The sequence below is a fragment of the Labeo rohita genome, chromosome 19 (genome assembly GCF_022985175.1).
Source record: "Labeo rohita strain BAU-BD-2019 chromosome 19, IGBB_LRoh.1.0, whole genome shotgun sequence".
In the NCBI taxonomy this organism is placed as follows: domain Eukaryota; kingdom Metazoa; phylum Chordata; class Actinopteri; order Cypriniformes; family Cyprinidae; genus Labeo; species Labeo rohita.
The window spans coordinates 25,514,939-25,540,525 of NC_066887.1; the positions used below are offsets into that span (position 1 = coordinate 25,514,939).

Genomic DNA, 25,587 nt, shown 5'->3' on the forward strand with positions numbered 1-25,587 from the left:
TATTATAAAACATTGTACACTAATCTACTATAATGTATTTTAATGTTGATGGGAGAGACACCTATCAAATTAAAAAAAATATTGTAAATATTATCAACCTTCTATGGACACCTTTGCAAAAGAATAGCCATTGACTAGTACATTTTTTATTGTTGCTAGTTTTTTTTTTAATATATGAAAGTACACTTTTGCTGTCAAGCAGTATAATATGATATTATAATAATTTAGCATTAAACTTTAGTAATTAGAACTACTAGAATAACCATGTACGAATGCATTTGTCATGCTGACTGATCTTAGGACTGGTGATGGTGCTTAAGATATTGTTTCACATTTAGTGTATCTATAAAAAAAGGGGGGGGGGGGGAATAATACTGATAAAACTACTACGAATTCTACTACTAACAACAATATAAAATGCACTAAAGATTAATAATCTGCTGGGCTCATGAATATTAATTACGTTGTCTGCGTTCCCTCGAACTGATTTGCTGAAATCAAAACAGGGACGATCATTGGAGAGCGCCAGCTAATGAGATTGCCGTTTGTGCATTAGTTCCGCCTACTACCGGAGAAACCGGCAGTTCGTAAAAGCTGAAGAATTCCGAAGGACCTCCGTTATTTTGACAGGAAAATACAACAAAGAATATTGTTTACATATAGCGCGTCAGTTCTGCATGATATAAAAGACTCGTTACTGAAAAAATAACTCCGTTAGTAACGCCGTTTATTTCTAACGCCGTTATTCCCATCACTGCCCACGTATAAACAGTACAAACCATTTAATTTGGTATGGAGTGTAGTTTTATTTGGTGTTGATGAAACCAATTAAATAAATTTCCTATAAAAAATGACAAATTATGCTGGTAAACTTCTATCAAACTGTATGTACTCATGTACAGCGACTGTATTCAACAGTTAATAATATAGTGGCATATGAAAAACATCAAATTAACATTTCCATTTAAAATCAGTTGTTTTTTTCCCATAATACTCCTCATTCATCTCTATAATATCACACATTATTCGGGGTAATATGTTTTATTTCCAGCCACAGAGAAGAGTAGAAATATTAATTAGGCCTAAATATTTTCCTCAAACGCACACCTGAAAACAACTTCCTCTCCAAGGGTTATTTTCGTCATAACCGATTATCGCAGATAAGTATGGGCTCAGGCCAAACGGAAATGAGTTTAATCTGTGATTATGTGACTCATATTGTTTAATACTTTAATTTGAAGTTAAGAGGACAATGGGCAGGATGTCCCAGCTCATCCATGTCTTTGAGTTAGCAGACATCTTTTCTTACAGTGCATGATATTCTTAAGTGCTCAATGTTGAACCGGAAAGCAATTAGAACTCAGTACTCTATTCTATTATAAAACAACTAATAGACATATTATCTTATATATTACTTCAATTTGATTATCTGCTTGCCTCCACAAGGAATCACTGATACATCCAGAGACCTTCCACCAGCAATGACAATAAAGAAAGACTGAATAAGTGCAACACTGTTGTATGCTGGTGGCTGCCTGGAGGATTTTAAATGAAAGAAATGTCAAAGACAATGATTGAAGAGTTAAACATGAGCTGTACTAAGTTAACATATTCAAAACAGCCTTGAGGATATTTTGCTAAATGCAAAATTAACAGGGAGCAATTCCTTGACTAGTAGCTGGTATCATCAGGAGGGTATGTTTATGCTATGTTCATTTAATTTTATTGTATCGTTAATGTACTTGTATTATAATATATAAATTGCTGCTTACATATTTGTTTCCCACATTCATCAGGGTCCCTGCTAAACTAAGGGTTTCTGACTGAAATGAATTACATGGATCCAGTATCTTAGTAGTCAACTAAACATTATAAGAACTACAGGACTGATATTGTTTATTTTTGATCCTATACATTGCATTGCCAAATTAAGAATAAGATATAACTATTTTAAATAGATAAATCACACCATACTGCAACTGTACATTGTCTTTAATGTCAATTACACAACCAGTCAAAAGTTTTTGAACAGTAGGATTTTTAATGTTTTTAAAAACAGTTTCTTCTGCTCACAAAGCCTGCATTTATTTGATCCAAAGCACAGAAAAAATAGTAAAATTTTTAAAATATTTTTTCTCTTTAAAATAACTGTTTTCTATTTAAATATATTTTAAAATGTAATTTATTCCTGTGATTTCAAAGCTGAATTTTTATCATTATTTCAGCCACATGGTCCTTTAGAAATCATTCTATTATTCTGATTTGCTGCTCAAAAACATTTATTATTATTATTATTAGTAGTAGTAGTAGTAGTAGTATTGTTATTATTATTATGTTGAAAACAGCTGAGTAAAAAAAATATTCTGGTTTCTTTGATGAATATAAGTTCAGAAGAACAGCATTTATCTGAAAATAGAAATATTTTGTAACATTTTAAATGTCTTTATCATCACTTTTGATCAATTTAAAGCATCCTTGCTAAATAAAAGTATTACTTTCTACAATGGTAGTGTATAATGTTACAAAAGCTTTTTATTTCAGATAAATGCTGATCTTGGGATCTTTCTATTCATCAAAGAATCCTTAAAAAATGAATAAACCGTGTTAATATATTTAATTTTGATAATAATAATAAAAATCAGCATATTAGAATGATTTCTGAAGGATCATGTGACACTGAAGACTGGAGTAATGATGCTGAAAATTTAGCTTTGATCACAGGAATAAATTACATTTTAAAATATATTAAAATAGAACACAGTTATTTTAAATAGTAAAATATTTCACAATATTACTAATTTGCTACATTTTTAATCAAATGCAGCCTTGGTGAGCAGAAGGACCTCTTTAAAAAAACATAAAAAATCTTACTGTTCAAAAACTTTTGACTGGTCGTGTATATGGACACTGTAACACCATGGTTTTTTTTCTACATTCATTCATCTTCGATGAGTCACCAGTCAGTCAAAGTTCACAAAGACAGAGAATCCATCAGTCTCCAACATCCTCCACACTCTTGTATGAATACACATAGCCGTTTCCGTCACGCTCACGCTCCAACCGGTCCACCGCTACGCTCTCAAACGCCCTCCTCATTAATGGGTTCTCCTCTAAGACTTCATTAAAGCTGTCCACACTGAGCGAATAAAGTCTGCAGTATGTGTCGGCTCTGACGCTGGCTGTACGGCGTCCACGGGTCAGCAGACAAATCTCTAAAAAAGAACAAACATTTATCATCTATATATTTTTATTATCTTATTTCTGTATTCAGTTTTGGCCTATGAAACAGTATTTTTTTATCTTGTAAAAGGCAGGAAAAAATTAAACATACCCCCGAAGTAGCAGCCGTCATTCAGTTTCTTCTCTTTATTGTCCTGAGTGATCACGCTGACGCAGCCATGCTGGATAAAGTACATCTTACGACCAAGTGTCCCTTCACGGATGATTAAATCACCTGGCTGAAAGACCTCGAAGCGCAACTTTGTGAGGAGCACTGTGACGAAGTGAGGATCAGCGTTTGCAAAAAGCGGCATGTTAGCCACCAGCCCACGGCAGTTATAGTTCACTATCTCCTGCAGGTTGAACACACAATATAGGATGGATTAGGAATACCATTATAAGCTACAAATCCATAAATCAGTTTAGTCCTATAAGCTAAGAACTGACCTAAGATTAAGGAGTATATGGATAAGGATTTGTCATATTTAACTGAGATGTGATAAGATATAACAAAAGGGATTGTGTTTGAGAAACAAAACTCTTGTTACAAACTTATATTACATTAACCAACATGATTTAATATTAAATTACTTTTAAACTATTGGCAAGATTTTTGAAAGGCTACATTACCTACTTTTTGGTCATGTCATCTTAAAGGGATAGTTTACCCAAAAATGAAATTTACCCAATGATTTTCTCACTCTCAAGCCATCCTAGGTGTCAATGACTTTCTTCTTTCAGACAAATACAATCAGAGTTATATTAAAAAATGTCCTGGCTCTTCCAACTTTTATAATGGCTGTGAATGGCTGTTGAGATTTTGAAGTCCAATAAAGCATATGACAATTAGCAGAAGCTACAGATTACAATTTATAAGTTTTAAATATGGATATTTTTCTTACACAAACTTGTATTAGAAGGCCTTTATTAACCTCCCAGACTCGTGTGGAGCACTTTTTATGATTGATGGATGCACTTTATTGGACATCAAAATCTCATCAGCCGTTCACTTCTATTACAAAGCTTAGAAGAACCAGGACATTTTTTAGTATAACTCCAATTGTATTCATCTGAAAGAAGAAAGTCATATACACCTAGGATGGCTTGAGGGTGAGTAAATCATGGGGTAATTTTAATTTTTGGGTGGACTATCCCTTTAATACATTTAATATATATTTTTTCCAAATATATATTTACAATACAGACTTAAATAATGTTTTTTTGTGTTATGTGTAATTTCTAAAATCTATCATAAATTTAAAACTGTGCCTAAAGGGGTAGTTCACCATCAACTGTGAACTATTAATTTAAACACTATTTAGATGATACTTGTTTATCATGGGGATGTAAGGTGTTTTCAACATTTGCAATACTAATCTGTGATTTTATTGCCATCCAAATCCAGAATGTCAACCATCAAGGTCATGTGATAATTTAATTGCTGTCCAAATTCACATCTCAGAAACTATTATGGCATGCAATAATTTTTTATATTTAAATAATAGTTTGTATTAACTTATGAATTAAATAAAATGATTTTGTGAGATAAAATGCAAGACTAAAAACCATTTAAACCACAGCGCATCAATATATATAATTTAAATAGGATTTTTAAATAATCAAATAATAAATAGGATATTATTTTCCTATTATTAAAGGGAACCCTGGGTATTATAACTTGTTTGGCTTAATATAACGTAAATTATGTCTCTAAAATATATAAATATATATAGTAGACTAAAATATATAGTAGAAAACCTATGAATGATTTACGTTATTTTAAAAATCCACATTGTTTTATACATATTTTGGACTATGGGGGGGTGCCATTATTTTGATGACGTAGAACAGTTGCACTTGGTGAGCTACTGGCACTACCTGTTGCTATTTTTACCACAACACAACTCGAAATACACAACTTGGAAAATAAAATACAGATACCTAAGGCAACACGAGTAGAGTAAGCCTTTGTTTTTCTTCACTGAAGAGAAAGAGAAAGAAGACAGAAGAGGAGAAAAGAATGGGAAGATGCCTGTGGATGAATAAAACTTCCTAAAGACCCGTGTCTGTTTTCTCTTCACTTTAGCCCTGATGCCTTTGAGGATTTTAGTAGACCACAACTACTGAAAGAGCTTATAAATGATGTAAACATGAAGCCACAGCCACTGAAAGAGTTTCTCAGTGTGGATTTCACTTGATATCTGGGTGCATTCAGACTCTTTGTGAGGGAAATCGATGGTACAGCATTTGGTTTAAGTCTACACTTACATCCATCGCCACCTTTAAGCTTTTTCTGTAGCTGTGGTCATTGTCTCAGTATTTTATACTATGATTCTTTAGGGTCTTAATGAAAAGTCTATAATATACTTCGGTTAAAAATTCTCAATGGTAGTGTAAAACAACACCCTTTTTACCTTGCCAAAATGAGCTCTGCAAAATTCATCCTGTTCTGGTCGAGGTTGCTTTAAATGTTAATGAGCTCTGCTCACCCCGCCCCTCTCTTCTCTCTGTGGAGTGACAAGCCTGTTTATTTTAGCCGCATTTAACAGCTAAACTAATTAACTAGCACGTTATTAGGAAAGGCGATCGCAAAGATTCATAAAAACACCCTTATACTCACTTCTGCTGTAAGTGAAGCTGGATCACAAATGATTCGCGCAAACATAAATGGATATATGCAGATCGGGAGGCGCATTCCATTCACAAACAAACGTAATCCACTGCATCTTCAGCAGCTCAGATGTCGGGAGTAAATGACGACCACTATGTTCATTATTACATCCAGCAACACAACACCTCAATCGCTCAATCTGAGATATTCTTGTCTAACTTACATCCCTGCTCCAGCATCGAAACAATGAAGGTTACTGGACTGTTACAGCTGACGTAAGGCGGGTCTGAGGTAAGACGCTCATGTCAGTCAACTATTGTGGGAGCGGCCTCTTGTCAGTGTGACGCCACACAACATGGATCTGAGAACGGCTTGATTTGAAAAAGGGGATATTATTTTTACAGATCAATTAAAAACCACTATATGGATTTTTATCATTATAGGGTAGATTTGTACATACACTGCCAACACACTTTAATGTTCAAACAACATGTAAAAGTGAACTTTGCATCCGAATACCCTTTAATGGGTTTTTTACTATGTATTTCAGTAAGAGACATCATTTATGTTATATTAAGCCATTCAAGTCTTAAAACCCAGCGTTCCCTTTACATTTATTAATTTATTGTACAAGTAAAAATAGACAGCTCACAGTCATGTGACTGACCATGTGAGCAGCAAAACTTGCTTTTCCACCATGAATAAATGATCAACCAGTAAGGAAAGTAATTTTTGAGGTGAACCAAGTTATTACATGAAAGATTATCTAACCAAAACATGAAAGAAAAAAATATAAGAGAAACCTCTTTTAATGGGTCACTGAGTTCTTCAAGAATATTTTCTTCGTCAAACATCTTGCCCTGGAAGCGGTGCTCATAATAATCATGGATCCTCTGCCTCATGTCAGCCGGCAGCTTGTGGAAGGACATGTACTGCTCCACCTGCTTGTACTGTAACAAACCAAACAACCAAACTGTTGACAAAAGGAAAAAAACAATGTCTCAGAAATGCTTTACTGAGCAGTTAGTACCTTCTCTTGATACTGACGATGGGAAGCATCTAACGACTGGATCAGGTTGGTGGCATTGCCCAAGAACATGGCGTAGCAGGTGGCGCCAATAATCATGCTAATCATCGTGAGCCAGACGTCGGTTGGTCCCTCAGGTGCCTGAGCACCATATCCAATACACAACATATGGCTCATGGCCATAAAAAGGGCATAGGAGTATTGGACATCCCAAGTGGCATTCTGACAGAGAAGGAGAATAGAGATGCAAGCAGAACATAAATGTATAAGATTTTATTAACGGGAGCAGAAGTGCTTATTCTGTTTGCTAACAAACTAGTGTAGTGTTTTTTAAACACTACACTAGATCCTCAAACATACCACCATGTTGTTTTTGGAGACCCAGCAGTTTGGCGGGAAATCTTGCAGCATGGGCACCATGAACTGCATGCAGCCATCCCAGTGACACAGCAGCAGCATCATTCCAATCAGATTCACTATGCGAACTACTGCACTTGCAAGGTCATAGGTCATATGAAAGATCTGTAAAATAATTAAACAGATGTACATTCAGCTCTAGAACTGCTCTGAAGGTGCCGTCATGTTTACTGTTGTTTGGCGAATTTTCAAAGGTGAAATCCAGTCATTTCAATTCACCTGTGAAGTTGTGACGTATTAAATACTGTTTCAGAGAATACAAACCTCAACAGCCATTTATGAGCACTGTTTATTCATACATTTAAGCTTAGCTTTTGAATTCCCACTGATGTGCTTTGCAATGCTCAACGTTATTCAGTGTGTTAACATAATTTCCACTGAAACAGGAAGTTAAAATACTCACTCCTTTATTGTCATTGTTATAAATAAAAACAAGAAAACATCAGAGCAACCTACAATGTAAAAGTGCAATACCTTATACGATTTTGTTCAACAACTTTGTAACAAACAGACAAAAGAGACATAGAAATTATTGCCCATATGAAAATATATTGCTGATTGTGAAATAATAATTTTATAATAATCATGTTATGGGCAATAACTGATTAGTGGCATTTTAAAATAAAAAACACTAACGACAAAAATCTGTCATTTTATAAATTACAAGTGAATTTAGGCATCATAACATTATAACAGAGTATAAAAATTTATCTTGAGATTGGCTAAAGGCGAAACGATTGGTTATTTTCATTAACAAAATAAAATTTAAATACTTTTTAATCTCAAACGCTCGTCTTGTCTTGCTCTCCATGAACTCTGTGTATTCTGGCTCAAGATGGGAGTTTTTCGACATACCGAACTGTACTGACCCGAATTAGAAAGACTACGCATGCGCATTGAAGACGAGACAAGACGAACATTTGAGGTTAAAAAGTATATACATTTTAAAATTGTTTTGCTAGATAAGACCCTTCTTCTTAGGCTGGGATCGTTTAGAGCCATTTGGAGCTGCATTTCAACTGCATTTTGGAAGTTCAAACTTGGGGGCACCATTGAAGTTCATTATATGGAGAAACATTCTGGAATGTTTTTCTCAAGAAACAATTTCTTATCGACTGAAGAAAGAAAGACATGAACATCTTGGATGACAAGGGGGTGAGTACATTATATGTGAATCTTTGTTCTGGAAGTGAAATATTCCTTTAAATTTGTAGGGTTTTTAAACATTAAAGAATTAAATTATTCTGATAATTTACTCACCCCCATGTCATCCAAGATGTTTATGTCTTTCCTTCTTCTGTTGAAAAGAAATGGTTTTTGAGGAAAACATTCCAGGATTTTTCTCCATATAGTGGACTTCAATAGTGGTCAATGGGTTGAAAGTCCAAACTGCAGTTTCAATTAAGTTTCAAAGAGCTCAGCCAAGGAACATGGGTCTTATCTAGCAAAACAATCTGTTATTTTCTGCTCATCTTGCACTAGCTCAACTTCACACATTACATAATCACGTTGGGAAGGTCACGCATGACAAAGGCTGAAAAACCGACCCAGTGTTTACAAAGTGAACATGCAAAGAAAGTCAAATGTCCTTAAAAAGGTAAAACAAAAATGTTTGATAATTTTGAAGTTGGAGGTGTTTGTTGCCCTACCCTACCCTTTTGAACCAAAGTACACAGATGAAGAACTAACCATTTGTGACCTTTCCAGTGTGATTACATAATGCATGATGTCATGGATGCAGAGCTAGTGCAAGATGAGTAAGACGACACATAAATTGTAATTCTTTTTAGAAATGACTGATTGTTTTGCTAGGTAAGACCCTTATTCCTTGGCTGTGATTGTGTAGAGTCCTTTGAAGCTGCATTGAAACTGCAGTTTGGTTCTTCAACCTGTTGATCCCCATTGAAGTCCGCTATATGGAGAAAAATCCTGGAATGTTTTCCTCAAAAACCATAATTTCTTTTCAGCTGAGGAAAGAAAGATATGAACATCATGGATGACATAGGGGTGAATAAATTATTAGGAAATTTTAACTCAGGAGTTAAAAACTCATCAATCTAAATATTGCCATTCTAGTCTCGATTTCCTCTTTCCTTTTCTATTCCTGTTTTTGCACTCACCTCTTCCCACTGATGAATGTAACGTATAAGTCTGGACAAGCGCAACAGTCTGAGGAGACTGAGGATCTTGGTGAAGCGGACGATGCGCAAAGCCCTGGCGGTGCGGTACACCTCTGCCGACTCCAGCCGGGCTTCTATATCCACCACCAGGAAGATGTAGTCCACCGGAATGGAAGAGATGAAGTCCACCAGGAACCAGCCTCGCAGGTAACGCCGACTGATCACTTGCGGGTCCAGGATGATTTGGGAGTTGTCGCCTTCCATAATGCCAGTTCGAAAGTTGAAGACGAGGTCAGCCAGGAAGAGGGTGTCGGAAGCCACATTAAAGGTGATCCACGGCAGCGTGTTCTGATCCTCAAAGAAAGTGATTCCCCATGGTAGAATGACAAGGTTGCCCATCATCAGGCACAGCATTACTAAATCCCAATAGAACCTGTGTGTGAAAATGCATGGTGTAAGAAACAAAAAATGGAGTCTGGAGTATGTACGTTAAAATTCATAACAATAATTCAAATTAAAGGATGCACCAATGGAACAATATATTTAATTATTTTTATATATATTATGGCCAATAACTGATAAATAGTCAATATCAGGGTCAGAAATGAACTTTTCTATTAAGGGGCAATATTTGCCCCCTGGAATTGATTTCCAGGGGCATTTTTTACATTTGTGAGGGCACATCACCTTATCACCTTATAATCACCTTATTATTATGAAAATTATACATGTAAAAAACAGGAGCTCAGAGGGCTGCAATATTATGACAAAAATCATTATTGTAGATTATTGCTGTTTTATTTACATTGTATCGTGCACACTCATCAACAGCTCCTGACTAATCTAAGCACTTCTGATTGGCCAATGCATTCCTAAGTTCAACAGTAACACATTTGATTGGTTATAAGGCTCAATGCTACAAAAAACAGCACATAAAGGCAAACTGATGCAGTGAGTGAATCTAAACGTAATCATGTGAATTTACACTTTTTATTTATTTTCCCTTTGTCTTTAATTTTTGCTCTTTTTTTGGCATTTTTGTTTATTTTGGTGGCATTTTTGACACAATATTACAATTCTACAATATTTTATGTAAATAAATAACAAATAATATACTAAAAGCTAAAATCACAAGTTAAAGAAGGCATCACAACATTATTGCACAATATGAAAAATTGATATTCATTTTGAGTTGCAAAATGTTGCTACAATTAAGTGTTAATAAACTGTTAGTGTTCTTAAATTTTAATTGAAAAGAGCATTTGATGACTAATCTAAATGTAAAAATGTGCAAAATCAGCATGCACAATTAATTATTTAATACTAGACCGATATATGTATATGAAATAAAATGATATAATAAAAATAAAAGGAAATTAAAAAATAATATCACTCATTAAGCAATGTGTCATTCAATTATATCGCTTCTTTTCTTCATATTTTATATATTCATCATTATTGGAGATATATGTGTATATAAAATGAATACAAATAAAATATATATACTATTATAAATAAATATATTTAAATAAATTATAGATAGATACATAGACATAGATAGACATAGATAAACAGATAAACAGATAGATAGATAGATAGATAGACAGATAAACAGATAGATAGATGATAGACAGATAGATAGATAGACAGATAAACATAAACAGATAGATAGATGATAGATAGATAGATGATAGATAGATAGATAGATAGATAGATAGATAGATAGATAGATAGATAGATGGATATACTGATCTATGTATAAGAAATAAAATAAATAAAAAATAAAAATGAATATCAGTTATTAAGCAATGTTTCACTCAGTTATATTGCTTCTTTTTCTTTATATTTTATATATATTAATCAGTATTGGAGATAAAATGTATAAATACATATAAATAAAAAATATAAATAAATATTTTTATATTAATTTTGTATGTATGTGTGTGTGAGTGTATATATATATATATATATATATATATAATTGCAAATATAAATAAAAACAAAAAAGATTAAATTTACTAATATTAGTCACTAAACGCTAACAATTTTGCTATTTTGTATGATTTTTGTATGCTTTCTAATAGCTAATGTTGCCCCTAAACAACATAGGTTACAAAAATGTTATAAAACAAAGCAAGGAGACATTCAGTCCATTGTTCCTTGTGGCTTAAAGATCCAGGCTGACAACCTAAAGGACACTGGTTTGAACCAGTCTTTCAGAGTGCTATAGGGTGACTGTCCCAGTAACTTAATAAGGCGCCGTCCTATGGCGGCGTCACATGTTTCATGGAAATAAATTCAACCAGCCCCAGACGTTTGCAGATAAATAAAAGATTTTCTAAGAAACAAATATATGACGCTGTAAAGCACACCTGGTACTCTATTACAAGTTAATCCATAATGGACATGAAGTTTGATTCAAAAGCTCAAGCACAAAATAAGACATTTATTCAAATAAGTAGCGATGACCTTAAGCAAACAGGCAAATTACGTCAATTACACGTGTTGCAAAACATTCCTCTCCTTGTTAATTACTAAAGTGGTAATGGAGAGTCGTAAACGCACTGTACAGTATGCGACTGTTTAAACTGGATATGCGCCTTTTTACGCACTACCGTACATGTGCACGGTGGTTTGAAGTTTCCATCTGTGGTCATATTTTCCAAAGCAGCATCAGTCACCTGGAATGAGTGGCTATTTTGAATACACTTTCATAAATGTGATATATATCATATGGTTGGCATTTGATGTAAAAGATGATGACGACTAACTAAAGTGAGCTAACTTAAACGACTGCACTTTTTATCAAAATTTACGAACTCTATGATATTTCTAGTGACAAATTCATCTTATTTACTCATATCAGCCATATACTCATGTACTCATATCAGTGGACCACTCATCAGCTAAACAAAAAGTTTTGGTGGTGTAAAAGTAGAAGATTAAAAAAAACGTTATAACATTAAATTATCAGTTATGTCCTTTATATCATGTTTTTAAAGAGAAACGTACACGGGATTGTTATTGTAATAGCAGTACTGTTATTGTTATCTAAAACTAAAAAAATATATATTTGTAAAAAATATGTTAACTGAAACAAAATAAAAAGAGGAGTTAAAGTAAAGTAATTAACAACAGTGTTATCAACAACTGGGCCTGGATATTTAAGAAGCAACTGATCTGTGTTGATAAAACAGTAGTAACTGGCTCATGTGTCTGTTTTGCCGTATCTAAAATGACAATTCTGGCACATTAAACAAATGATGGTGTGATTCTAGTGCCTAAGATTAATTAGAGATTAAAAAATGTTGGTTTTGATCTCTAAACACCTTCTTCTCTTTGGGCTCTGAAACAGGTGTGGAGATTGAATTCCTATTACCCATCATGTCTTGCTTTCTGACAACACAATCCGTTTATCCCTTTACATCTTGCTGCTTTCTCTGCGTACGTGTTTTAGACAAAGAACATCAACCTGACACTCTGTAACCAAGTGGGTCTATCCAGCCCATCCATGAACGCTGATACCCTTTCCAGCTAATGGTAACTCTATAAGGGAAAGCGCTGTAACTGACCTGTCCTGCATTGTGCTTTACTGTGGTGATTGAAAGGGTTTGTGCTTTAAGGACCTGATTTGTGGCGTAAGTGCTTGTTGACATTGTATGATTATTGATAGCGATTTGTAAAAGTGATCTTTAACTGCAAGGTGTTTTCTCACATTCACTGTTAGTATATATAAATTTAGTTTTTAGTAATATTTTTACACTATCTCTAAAGAAAGTGGCACTTGCTTGTCATTCACAAGATGCCTGGTCCACCCTCAAGTTTCCATAAAATTCTGCTTCCAGGTGCCTCTGCAAATCTATGATATTTTGTCACAATTTTTTGTTTATCAAGTGGAATTCTTAAGTCTGATGACTACATCAGCACCACACCATTCCTCAACATGCTGCACTTATCTGAGCACCGAAACATAACACTTACTCCTCACCCTAAGTATGTGTAAGGCTAATAGTGAAGTACCAAGAACAATTGTTAAAAGGAAATTCTGTTAAATTTTCAATACTGTCGGCACCTCGTGGGCAGTGCGGCGACACATAGCGTCATTCGAGTTCCGGCTCGCAGACCTTTCCCAATCCTGTCCCCCCCTCTCTCTCTCACTTTGCTTCCTGTCTACATACTGCCCTATCCTAATAAGGGCAAAAAAAATTCTACACTCTAAAAATCTATAAATAAATACTTCAAAAACATTTTGAGTAGTCAAAAATACAGTTTCTATGGTTTTGTGGCTTTGTTTAGTTGAAATTATTTACATATATAAAGTAAATGTTTTATCTGAATTTTTGTCATGTCAAGTTGATATGACAATTATCAGTTTATTGTAGTTAAAAGATTTCAAGTTCAGAAAAAGTTCTATGCAAATCATTCTGTATATTTACATTTGAAGTATTCACACTTAAGCGCTTCATCTCATGTTTTCTATGTATGTGGAGCAGTACTGTTATTGTTAACTAAAACTAAAACAAAAAAATTAAATGATGTTCATTTAAATGAAAGATTAAAAGGTATTTTTGAAAATTACATTTATTTGTTACATTTACATTGGTGACCCTGTACCACAAAACCAGTCGTAAGTGATAAGATTTTTACATTATCTGAAAGCTGAATAAATAAGCTTTCCGTTGATGTATGGTTTGTTAGGATAGGACAATATTCAAGATACAACTACTTTAAAATCTGGAATCTGATGGTGCAAAAAAATCTAAATACTGAGAAAATCGCCTTTAAAGTTGTCCAAATGAAGTTCATAGCAATGCTAATGCTATTACTAATCAAAAATGAAGTTTTGATGTATTTACGGTGGAAAATTTACAAACTATCTTCATGGAACATGATCTTTCCTTTATATCCTAATGATTTTTGGCATAAAAGAAAAATCGATAAATTTGACCCATACAATGTATTTTTGGCTATTGCTACAAATATACCCCAGTGACTTAAGACTGGTTTTGTGGTCCAGGGTCACATTTATTTTACTATAGTTAGTAACAACTGTTTATTTTAGTTTAAGTTGAAGTTCTGAAATTTCTAAAACAAAATAAAAAGTAATAGACATTTTATAGGCTGTTTAAAGAAAAAAATGACAAAAACAAACAAAAAATGGTAATACTTTACTTACAGTAAGGTTTATTAGTTAACATTAGTTAACTTCTACAGCATTTATTGATCTTAGTTAATGTTAATTACAGCATTTACTAATGCATTATTGAAATCACAAGTTGTGTTTGTTAACATTAGTTAATGCACTGTAAACTAACATGAACAAACAATGAACGACTGTATTTTCATTGACTAACATTACCAAAGATGAATAAATACTGTAATAAATGTATTGTTCATTGTTTGTTCACGTTAGTTAATACATTAACTAATATTAACTAATGGAACCTTATTGTAAAGCGTTAACATTAATATTAACATTACTTAATATTTACTAATGCATTATTAAAATCACAAGTTGTGTTTGTTAACATTAGTTAATGCACTGTGAAATAACATGAACAAACAATGAATAACTGTATGCTTATTAACTAACATTAACAAAGATGAATAAATACTGTAATAAATGTATTATTCATTGTTTGTTCATGTTAGGTAATACATTAACCAATGTTAACTAATTGGAACCTCATTATAAAGTGTTAATGTTAATATTAATTTCAACATTTACTAATGCATTATTAAAATTAAAAGTTGTGCTTGTTAACATTAGTTAATGCACTGTGAAATAACGAACTAACAACAACTGTATTTTTATTAACTAACATTAACAAAGACCAAAAAATCCTGTAATAATTTTTTTGTTCATTGTTTGTTCATGTTAGGTAATACATTAACTAATGTTGACTAATGGAACCTTATTGCAAAGTGTCACCGTTAAAATTCATTTCAACATTTACTAATGCATTATTCAAATCAAAAGTTGTATTTGTTAACATTAGTTAATTCACTGTGAACTAACATGAACAAACAATGAACGACTGTATTTTCATTAACTAACATAAACAAAGATGAATAAATACTGTAATAAATTTTTTGTTCATTGTTTGTTTATGTTTGTTAATACATTAACTAATGTTGATTAATGGAACCTCACTGTAGTGTTATCGTTAATATTAATTTCAACATTTAGTAATGCATTATTAAAATTAAAAGTTGTGTTTGTTAACATTTGTTAATGCACTGCGAAATAACATGAACAAACAATGAACAACTGTATTTTTATTAACTAACATTAACAAAGATTAATAAATACGAAGATTAATAAATTAAATCTAAATATAAATAAATACTATAATAGTATATTAATTACACTAAAATAACACTGGAAGGACAAAGTGTAACACGGAAAGGCTAAATAATAATAATAATAATAATAAAACCTTGAAATTAAATATCTGAAATGCCACACGACACCTCACCAGTTGGTACATAAAACAAGACAAGACAACCAACTGATCATTTTAACTACTAACCTGTCCTGACATCACAAGATAACAAGCCACAAAAAGTAACAGCAAAATAAACAGCAGCTGTGCAAATAAAACTAGCAAACATAATTATACACGCCCCAGTGCATGCTGGGGAGAGGGCGAATTGGTCAGAACCACAAACCCATTTTTTCAGTAGCCTAGACTCTTTTGCTTTTATAGTTTGACTTAAAATTTCAGAGGATTAAAACAGCATCAGTTTTGTTCCTAAAAACTTCTGAACTAGAGTCTACTGTGGCATTCACAACAACACTACCCTTGTTTGACGTCCTGCCAAGTCATATTTTCCCTTTCCCCTGCGTCACTCACCTGAAGTCACTATATGGATGTATAATCCAAACCCCAAACGACTTGACCCTTGCCTGCTCAGCTGCAACACCCTTCGCACTGCCAAACATTCGTAGAGAGAACTTGTTGACCCCTGGCTGCAGCATGGAGCTGAACTGTCTCTGGAGAAATGTGGACTGGTCAGCGGTGACCCTTTCTTCTGATTCGGATAGCTGAGGGGCTCTCGCAGGCCCTGTTGGCTCTGCCATGGCTTTGTCGTGGTGAGGCGGGGTGGATGTGGTCACGGTGGTGGTTGCTGTTGTGCCATCTACCCCTGCGGTCACCTCAAGGGACTTTGAGGTGGGACTGGCCCCCGAGTCTGTGCGTTCCTGGTGGTTCACAACGGACAGGAGTCTGCGGTTCACATCCTCTCCTGTTCGCTCTTCTCGCAGTAAAGTCCTCGAAGAGGAACGCCAGTTGGTGAGGGAGAAGCCCCCTCTGGAGCGGAGCTTCGAGTCACCATTTGAGGCCGGAGGCTGTCCATCACCATCCATAATTCAGATCTGATGTTAGTGCAGGTTCAGGTTTGGCAGATGGAGTCTCAAGATGACAATGAGGACATGATGCTTTCCAAATCCAGAATCGTTTTGTATTTGGAAACCATAGGTTTTCAATATGAAAAGGTCTAAATATGACTTTAACACTTCTTTAAGATGAATGTACTTGTTAGTTTGTCTTTAAATACTCATAACCTTCTTTTTAAACTCTTTCTTGAGTAATATATGAACACAAAGCATTAGGTCTCAACTAGCACTTTTACCAGTACAAACGGACTCCCAAAACTTCCAAGGAGAATCCAGACGTTCCTCTCTGCGTAATTCATCCGCCCTTGGAAAGTTCCTCTGGGAATAAGTGCATTTATTGTCAGTGTTATTCCCCCGTATCCACTTTCCACACATTCACCATTTCGCCCGTTGGCAAAACCTCCTCGAAACGAGCGCGCCGGTTGTCTTGTCGTCAAATCACGCGTCAGTTATTACACGGAGAACGGGATGAAACCCGCATAGGTTTGTGTATAATCGGCTTCTTGATAGCAGGCGCTGTCTTTATCTCCCTCTCTGCTGACACCTGCGTGTTATCTGTTCAACAAGCTGTCGGGATGAACAGGTAGGGGAGAGAGCGTCACACCTCAGCGGCCCGGCTGGGGAGGAAATGGGCGGGGCCAACCTGTGCTAGAGGACACGGAATACGCTGGAGGCTCACAGGTGTATTTACCTGAGGCTGCTGTAAGCTTTAGAAATACATTCTGCGTGTGGGTAGAAATATACTGTATGCATATTTGAGGAACAAATTCATTTTTAAAATGTAGTATTTATTTATTTGTTTGTTTTTTTTTAATCCAGTTTTCTCTAAGTAAATTAAATGTAGTTGTATTTATGTAGCCTATGAATGAATTTATTCTTTTATTTAAAATATATAATATGTTTTATTTATTTTCATGTATTTATTTAAAATATATTATTTAAACAATGTTTAAAAAAAAAAAGATTTTAATTTGATCGATGTACGTATTTATTTAAAATATATTATACTTTTCACTAGTGGTTTTGTTTGGGAAATGTAGTTCAAACCTCTCCTAAACAGAATAATTTAGTGAATTCTGTCCTGTTAAAATAAAAATATGATTAATATGATGCTTTTAGTAGTTGTACTATTAAAATGAAACGACAAATTTATTCAGACAAGTGAATTTTTCCACAAATGTCAGGTAAAAGCGCATTTTTACTAAGGTAAGTTGTCACGTGTGTTGTTGTAACTTTCTAAATTAATTAATTCCAATGTCTTTTACCCCAAACAATGGTTGGATATTTTTTGATGCTACCTTTTCCATTCTTGATGTTTTAATAATTGTTTTACTGTTTAAAACTTGCTAAAAGCTATAACCTATAGCTATAACACCTATTTCTTTAAGCCTACACTATAAAAAGCAATTTGTTGAGTCAACTTAAAATAATTTGTGACCTGGATGCCTTAAAATTTTAAGTTCAGTCAACTCAAAAAAATTCAACTTATACTTAATGACAACTTAGATATTTGAGTTGAATCAACTTAAAATTGTAAGGCAGCTGGGTTACTTACCCATCTGTTAAGTTTAGCAAACACAAATATCTAAGTTGTTACTTAGTACAACTTAACATTTCAAGTTGACTAAACTTATTTTAGTTGACTGAGCTTAAAATTTTAAGGCAGCAGGGTAACAAATTATTTTAAGATGACTCAACAAATTGTGCTTTTTTATTTTTTACAGTGTATGGGTGAGACTTCCGATTTATTCTCTGCTAATAACGAGAAGGATAACAATGTGCAGTGAACGGAAAAACCGCTGGCACTACAAGCCAGTGTGTTCATAATGAAGATGATACATTAAACAATAATATGGTAAGACACTCCAATCTGCAATATCAAACAGCAAAACAAGTTGTTTTGTACAGCTAAAACTAGCGGAAGTCAGACCCATAAAATTTACAAAAATGGCTGTGCCAACTCTTATGGAAGAAATATCATTCTTAAACATAAGATGTCATATTTCAAATGGTATTCTTTCAAATCAGTGTTAAATTGCAGATTCCCATTGCAACAGCTTTTCCCATACAGGATGATTATATGCTATGGGTTAAAATAAGAACAAGTTGTAGTAAATTAATTGAATCTTATCTTATATAGTGTTTTCATGATGCATCATCATTTGGCCATATTGGCAGCACTGAACGTAAACAGTGTCACTGAACCAAACAAAACTTGCATATTTTGCAGATTATTTCTGCTGAAAATGGTTAATCATTGTCATGTTTTGGGCTGTACTAATCAGTTGGACTGGGAAAAACATTTGTAGTACCATAGACTGCCAAAAGTTATAACAAATCAAGAAGAGTGCAAAAAACTGTCTGAGGAACAAAAGGCGTTTGTGTTTGGCCAAACCGAACCAGGATTTCCAGGGTAAGAATCTTGACAACATTCGTGTTTGTTCTTATCATTTCCTGAAATATTAGGCTAATATCGTACGTATCTTAACCACCTGTTAACTTTAGTTTGTCAAAATATTGTGCCCTTTCCTGCTCACTAGGTCCTTTTCTCTATGATTTAGTAGCATCCACACATTTTTCCATGGTTTAGACAGAACAAATATGGCTGCGCATCCGAGTTACTGACCAAACAGTGACGTAAGTGCAAACCCTCTGTCGGGCAAAAATAGTGGAAATGTTATTTATATCCAAAACTTTAAGGTATCAGCCTATACAAAAAATGTCTTTCTAAACTATACTGAAAAAAATCCCTATATAAAAAGTGTGACAGCTAGCCCCAGCATTGTTTATTCTTGCACAGTGTTGTGCAGTGACCTGACGTTGCTCACATCAGGGCCTCAGTAAATTCAGTAACTCCAACGAATACTATCTTGTTTCGACGACTGTCAATCCTGTAAAGTGCCGAGTATCGTGTTCCTGAGTCTGAGCTTAAGTGAGATGCTTTACCTTTGCCAAACAAGAGGAAATAATTAAAGTCACGGCCTTTGCTGTACATAGGCATTCTACAAAGAGGTGCTTGATCATGTCCTGCAACGCTGTGCTGGGTATCCGTATCTGCTAATTGAACTGACTTACGTAAATACAGCATCTGGGCCTTTTACAAGCTCCATTTTTTGCTGTGTTCACATATGTGACTTTATGTGTAGTAAAATTATCTGCAAAATGATCCAATGTCGATCATCTTTATTGAAAAAAAAAACACAAAAGCCAGAAACATAAGCTGTCATAAACTGGTTCAGTTTTTTACTAGTTAAAGTAACAGTGTAATTTGAGGCATTTAAGAAATAAATCTGAGTTCAGTTGTTACTGTACATCCTCACCGAACTTCAGCATTGAAAAGGAAAATACAAAAGAGATACAGAAAAATGGAGAAAATACATATAAACCACACATACCACACAATGTGTCTGAGACCACCAGTGAAAACTCTAATTTAGCATTCAGATTTTTAGTTAGTGGCTTAAAGTGAAGAATATTAAATATATATATATATATATATATATATATATATATATATGTATATTATATTTTAAATCCTAATTTTCATTGAGGTCTCATGGCTTAATCATGAGGTCTCATAATCATTATATCTTATCATGATACATTATAATCAGATTATATTCCTGGAATGCAGCATCTCTGATACTGAACTGAGATATGTATTAGCAGCACTGCCAAGGAAGTTCCTCTTGGTAGCCAGAAAAAAAACCTGGATAACAGTCATTTGAAATGTTTTTCTTCTCTGTGGTCACATGACTTTACATGGATCTGCATTTGATTGTGTTGTTGAGGTTTGTACTCCATTCATGCTGAGACTGAGTCCTTGGAAGGCACCAAAAAGAGAGTTGTCATTTTTGGTGGGGGTCTTGCTCTTTAAGTTTGCCCTCTGTACAGGTGGCTGAAAAAGTACATATACAATAAGTTAGCCTATATTCTGCTGTTTCAGCATATATATATATATTGTTTAGAGACTGAAACAGCACAAACGTACCTTTGTGAAGCGATGAGGACTTCTATAATGTGTCCTCGTTGCAGTTCTTTCTGCATTCTTCTGTGCAAATTTGACTTGCCTCAGTTTCCTGTTCAATAAATAATTACATTATGAATTAAGCAATAAAAGATCAGCTAATAAGAGTCTAATCATTTTATAATCGTATATTTGTACCTTTCCCTGTGCAGTTCTGCTTGGTAAGTCCTTAACCAGGATGAGTCGTGTCCTGTTTGACCGTAGCAGCAGGGGGCGCTCTTCCTGCGGACGGTCTTGCCTTTCCGGCTAAATCCATCCTTATCCCCCGTCACGAAGCTGGTCAGCTGTCGGAAGGGGGCACCAAGAGACTTCTTCACCACGGCATCCATCTCTCCTTTAGCGTGTGTTAAGGAACGTGTGTCTTTTTTAAACTCTCAAAAAATGATGTTGAAGTCCAGGAGTCAAGATTGCTGTTATTTCGATAAGGAAGTGTATTCCAGCTTCCCCAGTTTCATACGTCCCAGTCTAATAAATAAATGTAAGCACAGACTGCGTTAAAACCTTTCTTCTGCGATAGAAATTAGTATTTTTATTTAGCAAGGATGCTTTAAATTGATCAAAAGACATTTATATTTAAGATAAATGCTGTTCTTCTGTACTTTCTACTCATCAAAGAATCCTGAAAAAATTCTACTAAGCTGTTTTCAACGTAATAAATGTTTTTTAAGCAGGAAATCAAAATATTAGAATGATTTCTGAAGGATCATGTGACTGGAGTAATCATGCTAACAATGCAGCTTTCAAATCACAGGAATAAATTACATTTTAAAATATATTCAAACAGAAAAAAGTTGTTTTAAATAATTAAAAGATATTTCAAAATGTTACTGTTTTTGCTGTACTTTAGATCAAATAAATGCAGGCTTGGTGAGCAGTTCATTAAAAAAACATTTTAAAAAAATCCTACTGATCAAAGACTTTTGATTGCATTTTACAAACATTAAAAAAACAAAACAAAACAGGAATTTTAAATTCAGTACATCCAAAAATTCACAATATTACTGTTTTACTGTAACAAATGCATGCAGCTTTGTTGAGCATTAGACTTATTTCAAAAACATAAAAAAAATCATATCAACTCTAAATCTATATATATATATATATGTAAGTATTATTTTCACATGCAATTAGCTAATTACATGTGATAATCACTCATGAAAATGTGCTTATTTATTTGTGGATTGTAAGTATATTAGATATAATAATATAATCAAATCTTAAGTTCTAAATGTACATCACGAAGACAGAAAAACATTCAGCATAAAGATGTGACATACCTGATACCTGCTGAAACTCTTCAGACGCACATCATTTGCTCCAAGAAACCTGACGTCCAAACTCGAGGGTATCTGCTAACTTTCTAGGAGTCTTGTTGAGCTTCATGTTTTTAAAGCCAGCTCCCTCCCTGCATCTGTCCTCGGCTAATTCCCAAATGACGTAATTGTTTATAATCACATTAGTGATGGCGGGAGTTTCAGAGTCATGTGAGAGAGAAGAAACCGCTGACTTATCAGTTAAACCACAACTAGCCTATATGTTAAAATTTATATTTTGGTTTTGTGAAACTGACCAACTATTTTTCTTTGAACTTACAGCAACTTAAACAGTTGAAGAGAAAAAGCTGTTGCATGATTATTGATCTTAACAGATTAAGGGTAAAATCTTTCCTCCCAGCAGATGGGAAGGTAGGAGGGAAAACAGATTGAGGAGCTTTACAGACAACATGAGATGAACATGTGAATGAAGTCCATGACGTGACGAAAAGTCATTTTTAACATCAACAGCTGTTATGGAGTTCAGCCTCAACCTGTGTCTAGTTCATTCACAATTGGATACTAATTGTAATTCAGAATGATTTATGAAAACATATTATGTTATATTATATTATTATGTGGAACTGTGGTTAAGTTCATTTTTTTTGTACTCTTTCTCAAAAGAGAGGTTGTATGTTGGGTATGTTTTAGTGCTTCTCATTTGACAATAGGTTTGGAATGACTAAATGAGTGAATTAGATGACGTCTGCGAGAGCGATGCTTTCTAAATAAAGCTTGATAGCTGGTCAGAGAAAAGGTGCTTGTAGAAGAGCTTTACTGTGATTGTCTACACACTAAGCTGTGCTCTTTAAATCTTATGGCTATGATTGAGGAAAACAGGGCCAATAAAAACAAAGAAATTACTTGAAATGCTGAATTTACGTCTCTGGAATCTTTAATTCGTTCATCATTTGTCATCACTGCTCCTGCAATTTTTTATGTTGTGTTTATCCACCTTATTTTCCCCCAAAGAGCGGGTGTGGCCATTTGTAAATTTTATGTCTGGCTTCTGGTCTTTTCTGTGCCCAGCTATTTTTAGCTGTACAAAACAGCTTCTTTTGAGACTTGATATTGCAAATGAATGTAGGGCCCTATGATTGAATCCAGTCATAAAAATGGAATTTACCAAATAACGCGGAAAGTTTGAATGAATTAATCAAAAATCGGACATTACACTTAAACCAAACCGCAATATGGACTAGTATCTGTAAATATTACGCCGCAAAAATACTATTTAAATGTGAATCCTGCATGTTCTGTGTGTCTCTGTTTTAATGGAGCAGACGAGCGGTTTTGTTTACTACACACACTGAAGCGCACATGACGCTCACTGTGATTTCAGCGTCTGTCGTCTCACTAAAAGAAGACATAAATACATGAACAATATCTGCTGAAAGTCACTTCATGAGCATTTGACCGTTCCATTTTTGGAAAACTAGCATTATATTATATATACACACAGAAATGTAAAGGTAGACACGGCAACCCGTCAAAATAAAAGTCCGGTTTAACTAAAGACATTGTGCCAGATATATATTACTACTACTACTACTACTAAAATGAAACAAACTGTATTTTTTAGGGTATAATCACACAACATTTCTTCCATGTTTTAATTTTAATAGTAACTTCCCCTTTGTTTGCCAAAAAAAAAGTTTGCTTAATTTTCAATAATTAAAAGATAAATGAAATTAATGTTTTATGTCTTCATTTGATAACCAGAACATTTTAAATACACAGAATTTCTGAGGGTAAAGAAACCTTTCATAAGGCTATTTTAAGAATAAATGTGAATAAATTAAGTATGCATTCAAATAATTAGACATGCTAAAACACAGAATTTGATAACAATAAAACATATGGTGAGAAAAAAAAATAAAACATTTCAGAGGGCCCTAAACATCATTTTTGGTAAAGTATTATTAAATTAATGTGAAATTGTATAAGTTTTATGATTTTAATTAATTAAACATGCTCTTTGATTAATAATATTTAATCTAACAATTAAAAAGGAGTTGAGAAAAATTTAAACGGAAAAAACGTAATTTGGAAAAAAAAAATAAAACGGATTTCATAGGGCCCTATTAATGTCTTACCATATTACTTTAATGTGGTATCCTATTTGTGCGATCTCCACGTAAAACTGATCGTGCAGACCAAACTATAAGTCATACAGACTTGAAATTTGGGGATGGGATGGTAGTACCAAAGTCCCAAAGTACATATAATGTTTTTGGTATTACTCACACTGCCTATGACATGACCAAGGCTCGCCTGACGGGGACACTACAGCGTACAAAAGTACGAAATCGCTCAAAACTCCTAAACTGTCAGTCGCAGACTCAAGTGTCTTATGTTGCTGGAAACCTAATTGGCTCATGCTAGACAAAATGCACAAATCAGATTCAGTCGCATTTTTTGAAAAACCTACTTTTGCAAACTAAGTTTCGCCTGAACGAAAACAAACCAGTGCAGAAAGATTCTCTGGAGAGTGAATATCAATTATTATAAAAAAGGTGAACTTTTGACTCACCATTGCAAAGGGACACCAAAATGTTCAAAAGGGGCAGGGACGCTTTTAGTAAAATGCCTATGACTCCTGAATATAATGAGATATCTCCAAACTCAGAACACTTATGTTAGAACTCCAACTGTGGTCACAGAATAAAAATTGCAGAGCTGGCGCTATAAGAGCAAAAAATACAGAAATGGCTATAACTACGCAACCATTCATCCTGTCAACATGAAAATTGGTGTGTACAGTCTTGGTCCGAAGTGCCACAAGTGTCTACAAGGATATTTGTGTATCTCAAAAAAACAATTTTGAGCAGCTCTTAGACAAGGTTAACGGAAAGCGGTCGGAACAAAAAACGGTGGGCCTGTTCGACTCCTGGCCCCAAAGGTCTGAGAGAAATCTGAAAGAAATCAGCCACTGGGGGCGTTATCACATTTTTAAAGTTTGCAAATGATTGTACATTGCATGGATTTTTACACATAAGCACGTTATTCATATCATACTACTGAACTCCTCATTCCGGACAACTTTGCCTCTAAAGCAACTGCTGTCAATCAAATTGTTTGTTAAAGGATTGAGATGTCGTCAACTACCTAATTTGCAAACTAGTCCTAGGTTTTCGCTCAATCTAGGAAAAACAGTGCAATACAATTCTCTGGACTCTCTAGGCCAATAATTATCAAAAAATGCTGAAATTTACCCTTTGGGAAACTTTAATGGGGTCATTTAGACAAGGGGCCTCTCCGAATTTACCCAAAATCCTATAAAGCCTAAAGGAAAACTCAAAACTTCACAAAACCTGCTGAGCACACGAGACAGGTGAGTCTAAACAAGCATGCAATGTTTTAAGGGGATTGGATCACAGCTGATGCTATAGCAGTCACAAACGTTAAAAAACATATTTCTTTGGTGAATTACCTGGTTTTGCCAAAAATGCTT

The 25,587-nt window shown here is 34.2% G+C and overlaps 2 protein-coding genes across 2 annotated transcripts; both read right to left on the reverse strand.

Moving 5' to 3' along the window:
* Positions 1-798: 798 nt before the first annotated feature.
* On the reverse strand, positions 799-17,383 carry hcn3 (hyperpolarization activated cyclic nucleotide-gated potassium channel 3). The gene is made up of 7 exons (XM_051137093.1): positions 16,252-17,383; positions 9,395-9,827; positions 7,218-7,379; positions 6,861-7,079; positions 6,634-6,780; positions 3,332-3,572; positions 799-3,212 (listed from the first exon to the last, which is right to left on the reverse strand). The coding sequence occupies exons 1-7, from the start codon at positions 16,761-16,763 to the stop codon at positions 2,992-2,994; spliced, it is 1,935 nt and encodes a 644-aa protein (XP_050993050.1). The 5' UTR covers positions 16,764-17,383; the 3' UTR covers positions 799-2,991.
* A 2,961-nt stretch (positions 17,384-20,344) lies between these two features.
* Positions 20,345-22,194, reverse strand: si:ch211-81a5.8 (uncharacterized protein LOC560648 homolog). The gene is made up of 4 exons (XM_051137376.1): positions 22,098-22,194; positions 20,959-21,285; positions 20,785-20,872; positions 20,345-20,691 (listed from the first exon to the last, which is right to left on the reverse strand). Exons 2-4 carry the CDS (start codon positions 21,147-21,149, stop codon positions 20,542-20,544), a joined length of 429 nt encoding a protein of 142 aa, XP_050993333.1. The 5' UTR covers positions 21,150-21,285; positions 22,098-22,194; the 3' UTR covers positions 20,345-20,541.
* Positions 22,195-25,587: the final 3,393 nt, after the last annotated feature.

What these genes read in the sequence shown, in the direction of transcription:
- hcn3 (XM_051137093.1), bottom strand. Translation starts at nt 16,763, where the DNA reads ATGGATGGTGATGGACAGCCTCCGGCCTCAAATGGTGACTCGAAGCTC. An exon ending in CATCCATATAGTGACTTCAG is followed by an intron (nt 9,828 to 16,251) that starts GTGAGTGACGCA and finishes TTTCACACACAG; the next exon opens with GTTCTATTGGGATTTAGTAA. An exon ending in TGACGGCTGCTACTTCGGGG is followed by an intron (nt 3,213 to 3,331) that starts GTATGTTTAATT and finishes GTTCTTTTTTAG; the next exon opens with AGATTTGTCTGCTGACCCGT.
- si:ch211-81a5.8 (XM_051137376.1), bottom strand. Translation starts at nt 21,149, where the DNA reads ATGGATGCCGTGGTGAAGAAGTCTCTTGGTGCCCCCTTCCGACAGCTG. An exon ending in GCAGAACTGCACAGGGAAAG is followed by an intron (nt 20,873 to 20,958) that starts GTACAAATATAC and finishes TTTATTGAACAG; the next exon opens with GAAACTGAGGCAAGTCAAAT. An exon ending in GTCCTCATCGCTTCACAAAG is followed by an intron (nt 20,692 to 20,784) that starts GTACGTTTGTGC and finishes GTACTTTTTCAG; the next exon opens with CCACCTGTACAGAGGGCAAA.